Consider the following 16,669-nt stretch of genomic DNA (forward strand, 5'->3'; position numbering starts at 1 on the left):
AGGCTGCCTGCCACAGGAAGGTTCCTGGAACAGCTCTCTGGCAGGAGCTCACTCTTTGGCATATCTTAATTATGAAAATGTTTGTTAAAGTATGTTTACATTACTAAATCATTTAAGTCATACTGTTGAACACTAACCTCTGAACAACCAGAGAGTTAAGATAAACGCTCTTAAAAAAACATTTAGCATTTCAAGGAACTACGATATGAACAAAACTTACATACAAAATAAAGTGGGGACATTTATCTTATAAGAGAAAAAGAAAAAAAAAAACCTTCACTTTACAAAGTAACCCCCACGGGTGTCTGATGAAGCAATGGAGACCATACAATTCTGACTACAGTACTTTCCAAAAGCACTGTTTAAAACCCGAGGGCACCTATGCCTGGATTTTGTTACTTAGAGTCTGAAAAGGTTGAATCACGTAACAATTCCACAGCAGTACAGGTTGAAAAAAAAAAGATGCACTCGAGAGCCGGTTTCATTAATTAATATATTTTCTGCATTGTAGTTAACATAGATGTTCTTTATATACTTTCTTCGAGTCACCTTGCTTTTCTTGAAGTAGTGATATGACATGAGTACATTTCAACAGTCTTTTGCAATAAATATCATAAAATAATAGAGATTCGCATAATAAATATTCTTTACAATAAAAAAAAGTTTAACAGACTTTTGTCTTAAAAATAGCCAGGATTCAACTTTGTGATTTATACATAAAATATACAAAAAAGCACCACAATTTGTGGTTAAGGCAATGAAAACACAGAAAGGGTTGGAAATACTCAGCTGTTAAGAGTCAAAAGGCCAACCAGGAGCCAAAGGCACCTTAGGGAGCTGTAGCTCTGAGACACTGGGGGCAAATCAGACAGGAATTAACTACAGTTACCAAGTGTCCTCAGTGAAGTGGGGGCGTGAAGGGAAGTCCTTCACAGATACTGGGCGCTGGAGGAGGAAAAGGGTTGCCAACATCATCTCTGATGTGAAGACCAACACCGCACAGAGCTATGCCAAAGGGGTGTGCGGGGACGACCCACTGGCATCTGCTCAATGCATTGTGGGGAGGTTTCAGAGGGTTGTAAGGAGAAGGCCGGGAAAAACGTGTTCTAAGGAGTAGCTCCTCCCATCTGGCTAGGAGAAGGACACTAAGATAGATCTCATCAGAGGCAGATTAATATATAGCTTATTTAAGCACTTACATGGTTACTTTTTTATAAACCAAACTAAGTCCATGATCCCACAGTACCAGACCCCAAACAACTCTCGGCCAAGTCTGGGCATGCGTATATCTTCACGGAAGCAGCTGCAGAGCGGATGCAGCACACAGGCCCTCGCAGCTCCCAGAACCCTCGAGGTGGAATGAGAACAAGCTGGGTGCAGTTTCACAGTCCACTCCTATTGAGGCCCATCCAAGACAGGAGAGACTCGAGAAGAAAATCTGCCTCTAATACCAACAGCCAAAGTTTGGAAGCTAGACATTCCGCGGAGGTCCAACCCACCTCCAGAAGTCATGACAGCTTGCCCTGAGCCCTTGAGGGGCAGCTCTCCAGCTTACAATAGACAGTGTTGGAGTTTCTACACCTGCAGCCAGGGCGGTGGGTCCAGTCGTAACAGCCCCTGCACAGCTTCAGGCAGCCCTTGGCGGGAGGGTAGCAGAGCAAGCAGGGTAGGCACAAAGACAGGGCTCCCATGCACAGGTATCTGGAGCAGCAGTGGGACTGTGAACAGGAGCATGGGTTATCCGAGTAAGAACCTCCATCATCATCATTGGAGCAGTGGTAGAAAATGCCCTTGACCAGGCACATGCAGGTCCCGTATTCCACCATGCTCTCCGCGGAGCAGAGGCACTGCCGATCACAGGCCAGACAGGAGGGCAGGGCCCGGGGGGCCGTACACTCTCCACATTTGCACTTGCCACACTGTTCGCAAATGAACTTGTGCTGGGTGGGGTCCTCTTTTAAGGAGGCCTTCAAGTCTTCCACCAGCAGCTGCTTGGGCTGGGTCCGGATGACCCGATCTGACCTATGACCTGGGATGGGCCTGGTGGGCGGAGACCGTCCTAATAGGCCCTGCTCAGAAGACACACTGCTGCTGCTCCCTGAGCTGGCCGCGCTTCCGGTGCTGGTGGACCTGCTCAGCACCGAGCCCCTGGCGTTGCCCGGGTGGCTGGCAGGTCGGTGCTCGTAGCTGCTATTCACATTGGCTGGTATGATTTCATGAGTCCTTTCCTGCTTTTCGGGTCTTGGTGCAGTGCGAGGAGCAGGTCTTCTCGCTACCGAAGGTCCCTCTGTGTATTCATTGCTGCCTCTGATGGCTTTGATCTGGTCTAGGGACAGAATCGTAGCAGGCTGAGTGTCCCTGTCATAGTCTAACCTCTGCCGGCCTTCCACAGCCGGTGGCTGAATCACCACTAGCGAAGTGTGGCTGCCATGCTGACTTGGGGAATCCATGTGGAGTGATCTCCAGTTCCAGCAGTCAGCGGAAATCTGCCATGCATCTGAAATCCTAAAGAAAAGTGAGAGAGAAAATAAGCGACAGAAAGCGGATTTGGGGGAGAAGGGCTGCTGTCAAGTAACAAATTCCCCAAGCCACCTGGTAATGATCTCCTTCATCGGCTGATTTCAATGATGCAGAAGCCTGGCCAGAGTCCAACTCCAAAAAAAAAGATTGCAGAGGACCATATCACAGGAAGAAAGCAAAGGCCTCATGCCTTAAAAATTAGAAGTTGCTCTCCAGCTTCTAAGAAGCAGAGGAAGTCGTGTCTTCCTGTTTGCAAACCTAACAAATAATTAAAATGAAATATGCCTTCGAAAGAGCATTTCAGTGTAAGCCCTGGAACTGTTCTCAGAGTTCACTGTCAGTTCACTGGCAGTTCACGTAAGGAAAATGTCAGCTACTTTTTAAAGATTAAGAATGGCTTTAGTGCTGTGGCCCCTCGGCCATTTATATGCTGTTACGAGCTTTAGATTAATGAGAAAATTAATCAAGGCAATTTCCAAAACACCGGCTATTCCAAGCTCACTTGGAATCTCAAAAGGCCATTTTCAGCAGAAGTCAGGGTCCGACGCTAGCTCATCACACAGATCTGTGAGATGAGCAAAGGAAGCTACAAAGAATGAAGAGTGCTCTGCCACAAGGAACACAACCCGGACGGTGTGGACTTAGCTTTCCTTAACTGTTAATCAAGGCTCACCCACAAAACAAGGATAACTTATGCACAAGTGTCAGCCCTTTAAAGCAGGGAGAGGAGCCCTGGTCTTTTTACATTATATTTAATTCCTTTCATTTATCAGCATGACAGACCTTGATTTTCACAAGCCCTGAAGAGACCTGCTTTTTGTCGTAAAATAAATACACTGATAGACAACAAACACAACGTCCATGTCAAAAGGAAATAGCTTCCAATTTATAACGTATTCTTCCAGAGACAGACCAAACTCTTTCGTTTCTGTTTCTGGGCAATAGGTATCTAAGATATTTTTCACACAAATGCCTTCCCAACTCACAGATGCACCTTAATTCAAGAAGCCCCCCCCCCTGCACTTTCCTGCACATCCAAAGAAAATCAAAACAACCCAAAAAGTCTTAAGGAATACGTGGGTTTACTATGGATGCTAACTAATGTCCCCAGACTACATATGTGTTAGCTTTTTGGAGGCCCCCTCTAAGCTTATAACTACCTTCTCCGCACATGAGATGCACGGCCATAACAGCATGTTGTGGTGCCGAAGCCCTAAACGACACTGGAAAACTGCCCATCCTTGCTCCTGTGCCATATCTATTTTTAAAAAATTTAAAACCCCATAACAAAGACTTTAAATATGCCAAGTCTCATCCACAAGAAAGGAAGACGTGGGAACGGCTTGTTTGAGTTATGAAACCCCTAGGCACGGCTTTAATTCGCATTTTACAGGGCATTCCCAAGCAAGTTCGCTCAGGCGGAGCACCTAGGCACCCCGCAACTGCCCAGAGCGAAGCCGGAGCGCACGCGCGGACAGCACTGTGGGTAGCACCGTCGGGCACTTGGGCCCCACGCCGAGACCTCAGGGGCACCGAGCCGCGGCAGGTCCGGCGGGGTAAAGTTATGAATGAAAACAGCTCGCGGGCGGGAGGAGGCAGCGCCCTCTCCCCGCGTCCCGCGGCACTGCGCTCCGAGCACAGGCGGGCGCTGGGTCTCCAGCGCCATCGGGTGCCGCGCGCTTGGCACGGGCTGCGCGAGGACCGCCAGGACCGCCCGGCCCGCCCCGGCCCGCACCTGCCGCCCGCACTCACCTCGGCCTCCGCGGCGCCGGCCGGGGGCGCCGAGCGGGCGGAGCGCGCGCCGCATCAAGCGCGGCGGGGCGGCCGGGCGCGCATGGCCCGTGCTGCGGCCTCGGCGGCCCCCGAGCAGGGGCGCTTCTCCGCGGTTGGCGGCGGCCGAGGGCGGCTCGGGGACATCCGCCGGGTGCGCGCGGCGCCCGCTCCACAGCACCGTCCCGTCCCGGTCGTCAGGCGCGCGGCCCGGCGTCGTCCCGGGCTCTCGGGTCCCCGCAGGTCCGCGTCCCCGCAGTCGCCACGCCGGCTGCAGACGAGCAGAGACAGAAACACGTGAGTCCCTTGCCAGCCCGGGACGCTGTCCTGCTCGCCGAGATGGACAGCCACGAGCCCCGGACACACACGGCCGTGCACGTTTTGCCCCCACGGAATGCCCCGCAGTCCAAAGCGCGTCCAAGCGACGCGTCTGCGCGAGGCAAGCCCGCACGCAGGGACGGGAAAAGTCAGGTCTGGCACGAGCGCCCGGCGAGTCGGTCCCCAACAATGCGCACAGACACGCGGGTGCGCGGCGGTGCCAGCCCGCGTTCGCACACGCGTAACTCGCTGCCTGGCTACGGAACTCGCTGCAGGGCCGACCGCAAAGCGCCGGGCACGGAGCTAGAGCCAGCTCCGAAAACGTCCAGCTCCTCGAAAATAAAATAAAATAAAATAAAGCACCATTCTCACCTGATCTTGCCAGGTCCTCGGCGGGAGGGGAAGGCTCTTACCTAGTGCAGAGCCTGGGGCCGGTCCTCCCGACACATGCACGCCGCCCGCAGCCGCTCCTTAGCCCGCAGAGCTCTAGCTGCGGGGCCGCCGCAAACCCCTGCGTGCTGAGCACTCGCGCGCGGGCTCCGCAGCATTTCAGCGTCGCCGCCACCTCCACCTCCACGCCGGGACCCGCCCCCGGTGATATCATGTGTCAATCACGCGGGCTGCACGAAAACCCGGAGCAGGATTTCAGCGATCGTGGATGTGGAGTCGAGGACGCTCTAACAAAAGTCGATTGCCTGCAGGAGTCCTGCGAGCGCAACTGGGGAGGAGCGGGCGTTCCAGGGCCCCTGTCAGTCGTGAGCTGTCAGCCTCCGACTTAAGAGGACTGGTGCAGCCACCCTTAGAGTTGAGTTTAAAAAGAGTTGTGAAGAACATTTAAAAATCAATAACAAACCACCACCAACAACGGGAAAATAAAATTTGTACACCGTGACACCGTGCCCCCAGATAAAGGGAAAAGTGCAAAGTTCAGATCATGCGAAATATGAAAGTTTCAGAAAGAACAGTCACTTTTGCAAATGTAATATAATTACACACTAAAGGGTGGGATTTCCTGCTGTGGGGTTTTAGTGATTGCTCCATTTGGTTTGTGATACGATCCCTAAAATTACACGGGGGGGCGGGGGAGGGGAGAAAATGGGACCCAATTCCTTCCTGCTTTGTAATGTTTGTATAATTTTGTCTAAAACACCAATGCATTTTAAATGAAATAAAATAAGCATAACTCATCAGGAAGTTTTAGCTTTAGCCACATGTCTGTCACGAGGTGGGGGACTTCAGTAAGCCGGGAATGCTTTTTGGTTCTTTACACACTATGGAATTTGGTTATTTATTATAGGGACGCTATAGCTCAGGATGTAGTGAAAAGGACTGTATGTGGAATTAAAAATTCCATAGAGTTTTAAAAATAACCTAAGACCCCCCAAAATGTTGATAGAAAATATTTTTCCAGGGAATTTTATCAGGAATGGTATTTGATAAACAACAAAACTCCATGATCTAAATCAACTGTGAATGTGAGTTAGGATATTTTGGGTTCAAAGTAATTTTTTTTTAAGTCTTAACAATTGCAGTGAATTTTTATAAAGTTTTTGTTGTTGTTGACATAATGCATTTCCAAGCTTTTGAATGTTTTTAGAATTCACGGTTTATGTGTGGAATTACATGCAAGGAACCCAGGACACTCCCTACAAAGAAGATCAGCAGTAAGAAAGTACACTAGAAGGTAATAGAACCTATTAAAAGCCAAGAAGCTGTCTGTTCACCCTTCATGCGAGGGGATGTGTTAAAGTCATATTTTCAAGTGTAGAGTTGGTGGGGCTTTTGTGTCTTGTCTATTTTTCACAGATGTAGGAGCATAATGAGGTTTCTGCAGTGGATCTGCTTTTGTTCTTTTTGTGCATGAAGAGATTTGCAGTGTCAAGTAAGAAATACAGTATCTCATCAGAGTGTGTTATCTGGCTCTTCCCAGCTGTCTGCAGAAATTTGGGGCCATTTCTCCAATGTAATAAGATGAAGAGAGGCAACAATGGAGAGTTTGAACCACATAACACTTATAAAAATATAATTTCAAAGACTCCTATTTACATTTCAGAATATTTGGACGAGAGATGTGCTAAAACAAATCTCTTAAGTTAAAAAAATTTTAATAATAATAATAGTAATAATAATCCATAAAATGCCAAAAATATTACCTTCAAGGGTCATGTTCTATTTCAAAATCAAATATATTGCACAAAATTGATTCTGCTTAAATGCCTCCATTGTGTGTTTCTTAAGATCACATGCTACTAGGTTAGGATTTAGTAACCTTGAATCTGGAAGACATTTAATGAAGTCAGCTTCACCTTTTTAATTGCCTGCAGTCATGAGACTTGAGACAAACTATAAATTTTTAGTTTAGAACAGACCTTGTGCTTTATTTAGTAAACTCAGTTGCAGCGAGTCCAGTCTAGGAATAAACAACTGGGGTAGGAAACATTTCTGAAAAAGATATAAGGGTCATCAGGGAAATGTCAGTAATTCCTACTTCCCTACGTAAGATCTGTCTAAATAGAGTTGGGTAGGAAGGGAAGCCCAACACTTTCTTCACTTTCATGAGAAAACACAATTATCCATCTCTTTTGTTGAAAGAGAATAAAGTGAAAATTTTGCCCGGCAAAGGCTTCAGAAGTGTGTGTGACTTGAAAGAAATTAAAGGACTAAAGGACTTGTTGATTTATTGATTTGCCCAAATAAAAACATCAGAGCCATTGTGTGCCCACTTCCAGGCTGACAAACAATACTTTTGTTTGTTTCCAGACTGACAAGCAATGCTTTCTAAATCGCCCAGTATTTCTGTGATGTCATGATAAGTTACATTAGTAATTGTGAAATTAACTATATTATCATTCATAGCCTTGCATGCTGTTGAGAAACAAAGTTGAAACCAACACATCACAGAAGTTGATGTCTTCGTGGATTTGAATCCATCCATAAGAATCCAGTAAAGGGAATTAACTTCTTTCCTTTCCTTTTAGGGCAATGAACCCTGTATTCTTGAACATCCTCGGACAAGCTGCAAGGGTGGGCCGTGTTATTTTCAGTTTCCTTTTATGAACCGTCTTTGTAGGAGACTGAAATAGACTAACCTATTCTGTAAGATTTCCATAAACATTTCCCTCATTTTCAGAAGCATGGTTCTTACCCTCTAATATTCTTCATGATTTTACATCCTGCAAGTGGGAGCCATGAAGTCCGGCCCTGAGTAAAGGACTCTGAATGTTTTACAGACTCAGCCCCACTGAGTGCTTGGTCTCCAGTGACTTGGTTGAGTTAGAGCCTCTCTCCTTATAAGCAGGTGGCTCAAAGTGACGAGTGTTCACGCAAACTGCCTCAGACTGTCTCTGTCCAGAGCCTTACCTTCACACAGGAAGCATCTCTGACCCACTACCAAATGGGCCTTTCCTGCCTATCCAACAGCATCTAAATCCTGCTCCCCTCGCCCTGGCTTGCTCGTCATTTCCATAAGGAAGTAGATGGAGCTTCTACTCATCTGACTTTTGATAGGAGGAGCAAACGGTCCATTAAAGTAAATCCTGGCCAACAGCAATGGCTCATCTGAACTCTTCTCACCATTTTCATCATTACAGATGTGCATAAGAAGCTCATCTGGTTTAAACCTAATTATATGCCCTTCCAAATGGAACTGTAAGAAAACCAAATTTTGTTTTTTTTATTAAAACAAAATAAGACTTAGATACCTCCTAAGAGCTATTTTAATGTTTGTTTCCTAATGAAGTTAACTGTCAGAAATTACACTTTGTTCTTTATTTATGAAAAGGTAACATATTGTAGGTAACTATAGACCTGTCATTTAAGAGTGCTTAACACTGAAAAGAGAAAGCATACAAAAGTCACAAGAAGTTTAATAATGACTACTTAGTTTCCTTACTGTGTAATTGTTAAGGCCTTTAAAGGAATCCCATTAACAACAACAACACTTCAGATGCCCTATAATAACTGATCGCATACAAGCATCTAAGGGCTGAGTTTCAATTGTATCCTCCTTCTGCCTTATGGTCTTGTATCGCTAATGTGCCCTCTTTATCCATAAGCCCTCTGTTCAGTGTTACAGGTAGGAAGAACACTGTTTCCTGAAGCAAGCCTGATGAAGGACCCACCAAAAGAAGTCCAGCAGCTGCCAGGGGTAGCTTGGTGACCTTTGGACTTTCCTGGGCTATAGCAACACTGTAGCCTTCTGACGCCTTGATGCTCAGGAGGGAGTCAAGGAGACACAAGTGCTTTGGGAACTGGAAAAATCTATAGAAATAATTGGTTGGTGGTGTAGCCAAATACTGTAGAAAGAAGAAATGTTTAAAACCCTCTTTCCTGAAGTTCCAGCCCTAAATAATAAACTTAATTTGCCTTATAACTTTTGTTTGTTTGTTTTTCGAGAAGGGTTTCTCTGTGTAGCCCTGACTGTCCTGGAACTCTACGTAGACCAAGCTGGTCTCAAACTCACAGAGGTTCCCCTGCCTCAGCCTCACAGGTGCTGGGGGTAACGGCATGAGCCATTACTACCCAATAACTACTTTCAGATCAGATGGGTTGCATTTTTGTTCTAAGACAAACTCTCAGGTTTGACTGATTGCTTTGCCATATTCACACATAAATGTGTGGGTGTGCGTGCGCACATGTATATGTGTATCTTGACTAGGATTTTGCAACAGTTGTCCTCTAAGTTCAGGTTGAGACATGTAACTTTAACATTTATCTGGAGGCTTTCAGTGATTAATTTTTACTTCCAGTTAAGACAAAGAACATTGTAAATATTAAAAAAAAAAATCCTGACAGGGGCTGAAGCGACAGCCCAGTGATAATTTGCACTCTCTCTTCTTCCAGAAGACCCAGGTTTGATTCCCAGCACCCATGTTGGGGGGGGGGGGTTTCAAAACCATCTGCACTGTAACTCCAGCTTGAAGAGAGCTGAAGTCTTGGCCTCCTGGCCACCCACTAACGTACACAAACCCACACGGAGAAGCATATACACATATGATTTAAAATTAACCTAAAAAATTGTAAATCCTTGCTATAAAAATTTTAAACCCTTATATTATTAAGAGTTAAAAAACAAAAAGATAGCTGGGCGTGGTGGTGCATGCCTTTAACCCCAGGACTCGGGAGGCAGAGGCAGGCTGATTTCTGAGTTCGAGGCCAGCCTGTTCTACAAAGTGAGTTCCAGGACAGCCAGGGCTACACAGAGAAACCCTGTCTCGAAAAACGAAAACAAAAACAAAAAAACAACCCCCCCCCGCAAAAATAAAAAACAACAACAAAACAAATATATATTTAAAAATAAACTGAATAACTTTAAAAGCTATATATCTATACATATATCTATACATGTTTGTTTATTTATTTATTTATTTATTTATTTATTTATTTATTTATTTATTTAAAAACCTGAAGATGCTTCTACTTGTTTTCATAGTTTGTTGCAGACTTTTATGACTTCTTTGAACGTTAGCTTTGGTCCTCCATAACAAATACCAGGGGTAGTAATAGTTACAGTCCATCAATTATGGAAGAATTTTAGAATCATGAATATTTTGTGTTGATTTTGACAGCAAAGGTCAGCGGGAGGTACATTTCAATGGACAAAAACTCCTTGAAGCGCCACCTATTGTTGGAAACAAGTCATTTCAGACATCAGCGAAGATGGAAAGAGCTGAAAGCCAGGACTTTGGTTTTGACAAAAACAAACAAACAAACAAACAAACAGTGTTTTATACATTTTTTAAAAAGTAGATCATCATATGACTTTGGGTGTTAGCCTTCAGTGATGTTACAAAATATCAATCTGTCCACACCAATAGCTCTTTGAAAAAAACTGTGTGAGACCCTGCATTTACAGAAAGTTACAGGATTGATATAAAGGAACTAAAGTGGTATGTGATTCTTAACTAACACAGGAGAAACAATATAGCCAAGAAGAGAACTTCCTAGACAATGCACTTTCTCCAACAGTGACCTAATTATACAAAGCTTGCCTGATTGGGTATTGTCAGCTTGATCCAAACCTAGACTGACCAAAGAGGAGGAAATAGCAATTGAGACAATGCCTCTTTCAGATTACCTGTAGGCAGAACTTGGGGGGCATTTTCTGACATGGGCAGGCCCAAATCACTAGAAATGTGGACCTGAAGTATATGAGAAAGCAAGTTGAGTAAGCCGTGGAGAGCAAGCCAGCAAGCAGCACCCCTTCCCTAGCCCCCATGGCCTTTGCATCAGCTCCTGCCTTCAGGGACCACAAACTGTAAGATGAAATAAACCCTTTCATCCCCAAGTTACTTTTGGTGGAGGTGTTTTATCACATCAACAGAAACCTAACTGAGACCAAAGCTTTTTGGGGACTGACATCACAGTCTTGAGAGAGCTAACACTTTCTAAATGGGTGTTGTATGGACTAAGTTCACTTCTCCCTTGTGAGGCTCAGTTGTGTTTTGTTAACTGATCCAATAGCATCACTTGATAGGAGGCTGTCAGGCCAAGGAATGATTTGGGAACATGTCAATAACAAGATCCAGATTGTTATTTTGATTTTACTAAATCAAATGAAGGCACTTTTAAGACACGGGGTTCCAGATACTTTCTGTGGGATGGTGAGGGGGCTCAGTCGGTAAAGGCACTTGCCACTAAATCTGATGACCCAAGTTCAATCCTCTAGATCTCTCAAAATTAATATTAAGATCTCTTAAAAGAAGAACAGAAGAGCCAACTCTCAACAAGTTGTCATCTGAGACAGACAGACAGAGAGAGAGAGAGAGAGAGAGAGAGAGAGAGAGAGAGAGAATTTTGTTTTTTTTAAATAATGGCTGTGTCCTGCAGTAAGCATGCCACATCTTAGAAGGCAGGAAGGGAGCTGGGATTCTGGTATCACAGTGTCCATTTTCTTTAAGGACTCCCCCTGCCCCCAACCTTTTCAGGAGAGAACAGAGGGAAATAAGGCATCTAAGAGTGGCAAACCTCTCTTTCAGATTTCCCCTTCACTGGCTGAATTACTACTTCAGAGTTCCTTCCTTGTATACCAAAGGGACACTTGTGACTTATACTTCAGACTTAGGGGTTGGGGAAATGGCCCAGTACCTGTTATCGCTTTTCAAGAAGATGACCCAAGTTAAAGCCCCCAAACCCACAGTTTTTTTTGTTTTTGTTTTTTTAAAGAGGCTGGTCATTGTGTGTGATTGTAATCCTAGCACAGGAGAGGCAGAGATAGGCACATTCCTGGGGCTTGCTGACCAGCCAGCACAGGGTACTGGGCAAACTCCAGGCCAGTGAGAGACCCTGTGTCTAAAAGCAGGGGGACAGCTCCTGCTTTTAGACACCCCTAAGCACACATGCATGCAAGTGCACCTGCGCACATTCACACATTATAAAATGAATTAATTAAATAATTAACTATTTCATGTACTTATCTTTCTAATATGTTTGGATGCATATATGTCTGTGTGCTGGTGCATGTATGTGTATGCCTGGTGCCCACAAAAGGCATTGGAGCTACAGGTAGTTATCAGCTATTATGTCAATGCTCATTCATTAATCCTGAGATGGCTCTGCAGTTGAGAGTACTGGCTGTTCTTCCAGAGGACTCAGGATTAGTTCCCAGTGCCTGCATGATGGCTTACAATTATCCACGATTCCAGTTCTAGATCTGATGCCCCTTTCTAAAATAGAACAGGGTACAAGTTACGTATTAGAATATAAGGCATTCTTGTAGAAAGGTTTTGAATCTCATTGCAAAAAAAAAAAAAAAAAAAAAACCAAAAAAACAAACAAACAAAAAACCCAGGACTTATGGGACAGGAAAAGAAATGGACAACTCATTACCAGGCTCTGGTCACTTTAGGATTGCAGCCATTCCGCCAGAGCAGCGCGAGGGCACCGGAAACTCTCTTTTGTAAGGTTGTAATTGTCAAAATTGGGTAAGTAAGCTAAGGACAAATTACATCAGAATTTCAAAGCCACAGTGAGGATTTGGGCTCCATCCCAAAGACAATGAAATTTTAGTACAGTACAAGGGAGTCAGCCTGCTCAAGGGGCTCTTCCCAGAACACTCATCCGACCACAGGATTGCACCAAGAGGGGACTGCTGACCTGGAGCTGGCTTGGAGATATGGTGGCGATCCAATTGGGTTGTAGAGAAGGCATTGTAGCAAGCTGGTAGCTGCCATGGGAAAGGAGGAAAAGGGTCAATATCTAATCTAACTGCCTCTTCCCAAATGATGCATGGCAGAAGGTTGAAGCCTTTCCTACAGTCCTAGAAAAACCTAAAAGAAATGTTAAGTTTACCTACTTTGGTCAGGCACATGAAGGGCCCTGACTGAACAGAACCAGCCACATAAGGAGGCTTGAACATAATGAGGGGCTCAGCACTGAGGTCTTTAGAAGAGAAAGGAGACTCTACCCATCAAAGAGAAAGATGCTGTTTGTCTCCCCTGTCAGCCAGTCAGTGTGTTCCAGGAGATTGGTGGTAATGAAACGCTCCTGATATTTGCAACTGCATCAGTCAAAGCTGAATACGTCAGGCTGTCGTATTGCATGAGTCAAGCAGCATTAAAGTTGATCAGAGTTAGACAAGGCATCAAAATGATTACCTCAAAGTCAAGACATGAGGGTGTAGGAAGCCTTCAGCCATAACATAACCCAAGCCCTACATTTACAGGAAATCAAAGCCAGACCGATACACATCTAGTATACTAAGAGATGTTATTGTGGTAAATGTATCTATTACACGTGTGTGGACACATGCACTCGTGTACAGGTGACATAGAGTGCATGTGGAGGTCAGAGAAACTCCTTCTACACGTGGATCCTAGGGCTCGACCACAAGTGGTCAGCCTTGGCAATACGTTTCCTTACCCACTGAATTTCGTCTCTGGCTCCTAAATGTCTTTTTAAACTTTTATAATCCATCACCAAACCGTGTGAGAGCATCATGAACCTGTTCACGTGCTGCTGGGTTCTATGTGTGGCACTGTGCTCTAAGCACTGGGGATACAAACAGGAAAAGAAGCTCCTGACCGGCGCTTACTCCAAAGGTGCAAAGCCCTGGGTTGGAGCTTCCAGCACATCAACTCACTTCCTGGAGGACAGGCCTGAAATCCTAGTCCTCAGAAGGTGAAGCAGGATGGCTGGGAGTTCAAGGTCATCTTTGACTACACAGCGAGTTCAAGGCCATCCTGGGCTACATGAGACCAGATGAAAGGAAGGGAAGTAAGAAGGGGGAGGAGAGGGGAGACAAAGAGAGGCAAAAGACCAGACAACAACAAAAGAAAAGCTGGACAATGACATGCAGCTGCATCCCACTGCTGTTGATTTAAGAGAGGGAGGGGAGACAGTAGAGAGAATTAAGTGGTCCAGGCAGAAAATTATGTAGAGAATAAGCAGCTACTGCAGGCCAATCCGAGACTGCTAAGAAGTAACCAGGAGGCAGGTCACTCTGCCTTCATGGTCACTGTTCTGCCCTGGCTTCTCACACTGGTGGCCCCATGTCCACCATGGAACTGATGGACAGAGATGGCACCCATGAACCACCCAGGCAAGGGCGAATGCACACAGGAAGGAACAAGATGTTGTTACCACGTACCATTGCAGAAACTTTACCCTGAGACTGGGGTGAGGATGGGGAGAACCACGCCTGTTCTGTGGGAGACAAGTTTGAAGAACCTGTAGTTGATGGCAAGTCTGCATGCAGCTGTTCAGCCGTGTGCTGGGCAGACACCTAGCGTGGGGCAGGAAAGAAGGGCTGTGACGAGGGAACTGAGAGAGGAGAGTGAACAACGTCCCTTGTACCTGAGTCTATGGAAGCAAAAGGTAAATTCACACAGTGAAGCAGAAATTACTCGCGCCATTCCACACCCGCTGTGGACACGTGCCATACTACACCTCTGCAAGCACGCGCCATTCCACACCGCTGCTTACATCCCTTATTGGGATCAATTATCTTTACCACAAGTATTTTACATGCGAGTATTTCAAAGTGCTGGTTTAACAAGGATGGTTTCTTCGGTTAGTAAATAAGTGTTTGTGCTATTAAGAAAAAAATGTTACAAGGCACAGGAGTAAGTGAATGTTGTGAGCAAACAAACCAGGCTAGATTTTAAATACTGAAATAGCAGTCTAAGACTTTGGTTATATTGCACACTTTCATTTTGAATCCATAAGGAAATTTCTATGCCAATGACTAACCTATGGGGAGATGTTTTCTTACTGCACAGTAGCCTCATACTTTTTCTGAAATGACTTTTAAAACGTTTTAATCAATTAGTTAGAATTATGTGTGTGTGTTTATGTTGTGTATGGTGTGTGTGTGTGTGTGTGTGTGTGTGTGTGTGTGTTATGTGAGTGTAGGTGCTCATGGAGGCTAGAAGAAGGCAATCACTTCCCTGGAGCTGGAGTGATGGGGCATGAGCTGGCCAACATGGATGCTGAGAAGCAAACTCTTTAAGAGCAGTGTACGTGTTTAGCTGTTGAACGGTCTCTTCCAGTCCCTTGAAATGACTTTCTGACTTAAGTATAAATTTCCACCATATGTCATTGCTGTACATGCCTAAAAGGGAAACTATAGGTAAAGCAGATTGATCAAGAGTCCTGCATGCCTCACCCTCAGAATCCAGCTCATGCAGATTATCTTTGGGGCAGGGTGTCATGAGACCATTGCATTCTTACTTTTCCTGCTGGGACAGGAATATCTAAGCAAAGCAGATATATTTTTAAAATCCAATTCCTGTGAACCAGACCTCATCTCCTAAAAGATCCACAGCCTTCAAAATGGAAACACAAAACAGACACAGGGTTCAAGGACTGAGGCTGTGTGGACAGTTCAGACTTGGACTGTGACCGCCATCAAGAGCACTGGGCCACAATTCTGAGCAGACACAGCGATTCTGCAAAGGACTGCGTGCTGTTCCTCAGGCTTCTTTCCAACCCTCTAAGTTGAAATGTGAAGATGTCTTGTTCTCAAAAAGCATCAGCAAGTTTTCAGACACCATCCTGAATTCATATCCCTCCTTCAATCGGTCCTGGGGTCGTTTCCACAGTGGGGATGCAGTGTTCCACACAGAATGGACACATGAGCACACAGGCTAACAGTAGCAACCACCTTGCCTCTCCGTCCTGACTGACAGGCAGCCACAGTCAAAGGGCTGTGCTGAGGATGGCAGTGCGCACCTAGCTCTGAGGGTGCTTTAGGAGCTCCACAGGAGTCTCCTGTCCCTCCTTAGATGCTAGTGATTTAGACACCCATCAAGTAGCAGGATAAACTGGTAGACAAGGAGAAGGATGAGGAAGTCGGTTGTGAGGTAAGGAGATGGCAGAAATGGCTGTGGTGATAAGGCTGGTCTGACTCTGAGGAGGCCCAGCAGCCAGTGTCATGCCGAGCTGTGTATGGCCTGCTGAGCTAACCGTTGCCTAAGCTGGTACAACCACACCATAGATCCAGTTTGGGTTTCATGCAATGCCTACTTCTTTGTTTTGTTTTGTTTTGTTTCTTTTTCTCTCTTTTTTTTTCCTCCTTGCTTGAGGCCAGATCTGGTTCCTTATAACCAGTAACCCTGAGATACATCAAACATCAAAGAACAACAAACCACCATTCATTTAAACAACCCCGTCCTAGTCTTGAAGAAGAGAAACAATTGAATTCCCATTGTGAGTAGATCTCCCTTCTGACTGGAGATTGGATGGGCCTGATTTTCCACTGCCCTTAGGGTACTTGCTTCCTAGAAACCCTGCTTGTTGGGCCACACATGTTGGAAACCATTATTATGTCCTGGAAATGGCAGATGTCTCACATCGAAGACCTTGTACCTGGGGCCTCTGCTGTTCCTGTCACTTCCCTGTGAATCTTCTTTCTCCACTGCCCATCACAGGGGATTTGGGGGACTTTCTACACACAGGTTGTTATAAGGCCAGAGGTCATAGGTACAACTCACACCTTGGAAAACCCCATTCTTGCTCAGGGCTCATGGTGTGCATGACTATGGCTGAAATGCTGTAAGGTTCCAAACTTCACATTCAGTACTGTTTGTTAGCATTCCCACACCATCATGGTCAGCCTCAAGGG

The 16,669-nt window shown here is 45.5% G+C and overlaps 1 protein-coding gene across 3 annotated transcripts; it reads right to left on the minus strand.

The window, feature by feature from the left end:
- Positions 1-308: 308 nt before the first annotated feature.
- Positions 309-5,227, minus strand: Spry1 (sprouty RTK signaling antagonist 1). 3 transcript variants are annotated; one of them, XM_029475614.2, is made up of 2 exons: positions 5,022-5,227; positions 309-2,505 (listed from the first exon to the last, which is right to left on the minus strand). In XM_029475614.2, exons 1-2 carry the CDS (start codon positions 5,210-5,212, stop codon positions 1,509-1,511), a joined length of 1,188 nt encoding a protein of 395 aa, XP_029331474.2. In that variant the 5' UTR covers positions 5,213-5,227; the 3' UTR covers positions 309-1,508. The 3 variants fall into 3 exon arrangements, with proteins under 3 accessions (XP_029331474.2, XP_021013997.1, XP_085692071.1); XM_021158338.2 differs by having other exon boundaries at positions 312-2,505; positions 4,981-5,185; XM_085835945.1 differs by lacking the exon at positions 5,022-5,227 and adding an exon at positions 4,273-4,487 and having other exon boundaries at positions 313-2,505.
- Between the last annotated feature and the right edge of the window lie 11,442 nt (positions 5,228-16,669).

Source organism: Mus caroli, unplaced genomic scaffold (genome assembly GCF_978045245.1).
Source record: "Mus caroli unplaced genomic scaffold, Mus_caroli_1 scaffold_3, whole genome shotgun sequence".
Classification (NCBI taxonomy): Eukaryota; Metazoa; Chordata; class Mammalia; order Rodentia; family Muridae; genus Mus; species Mus caroli.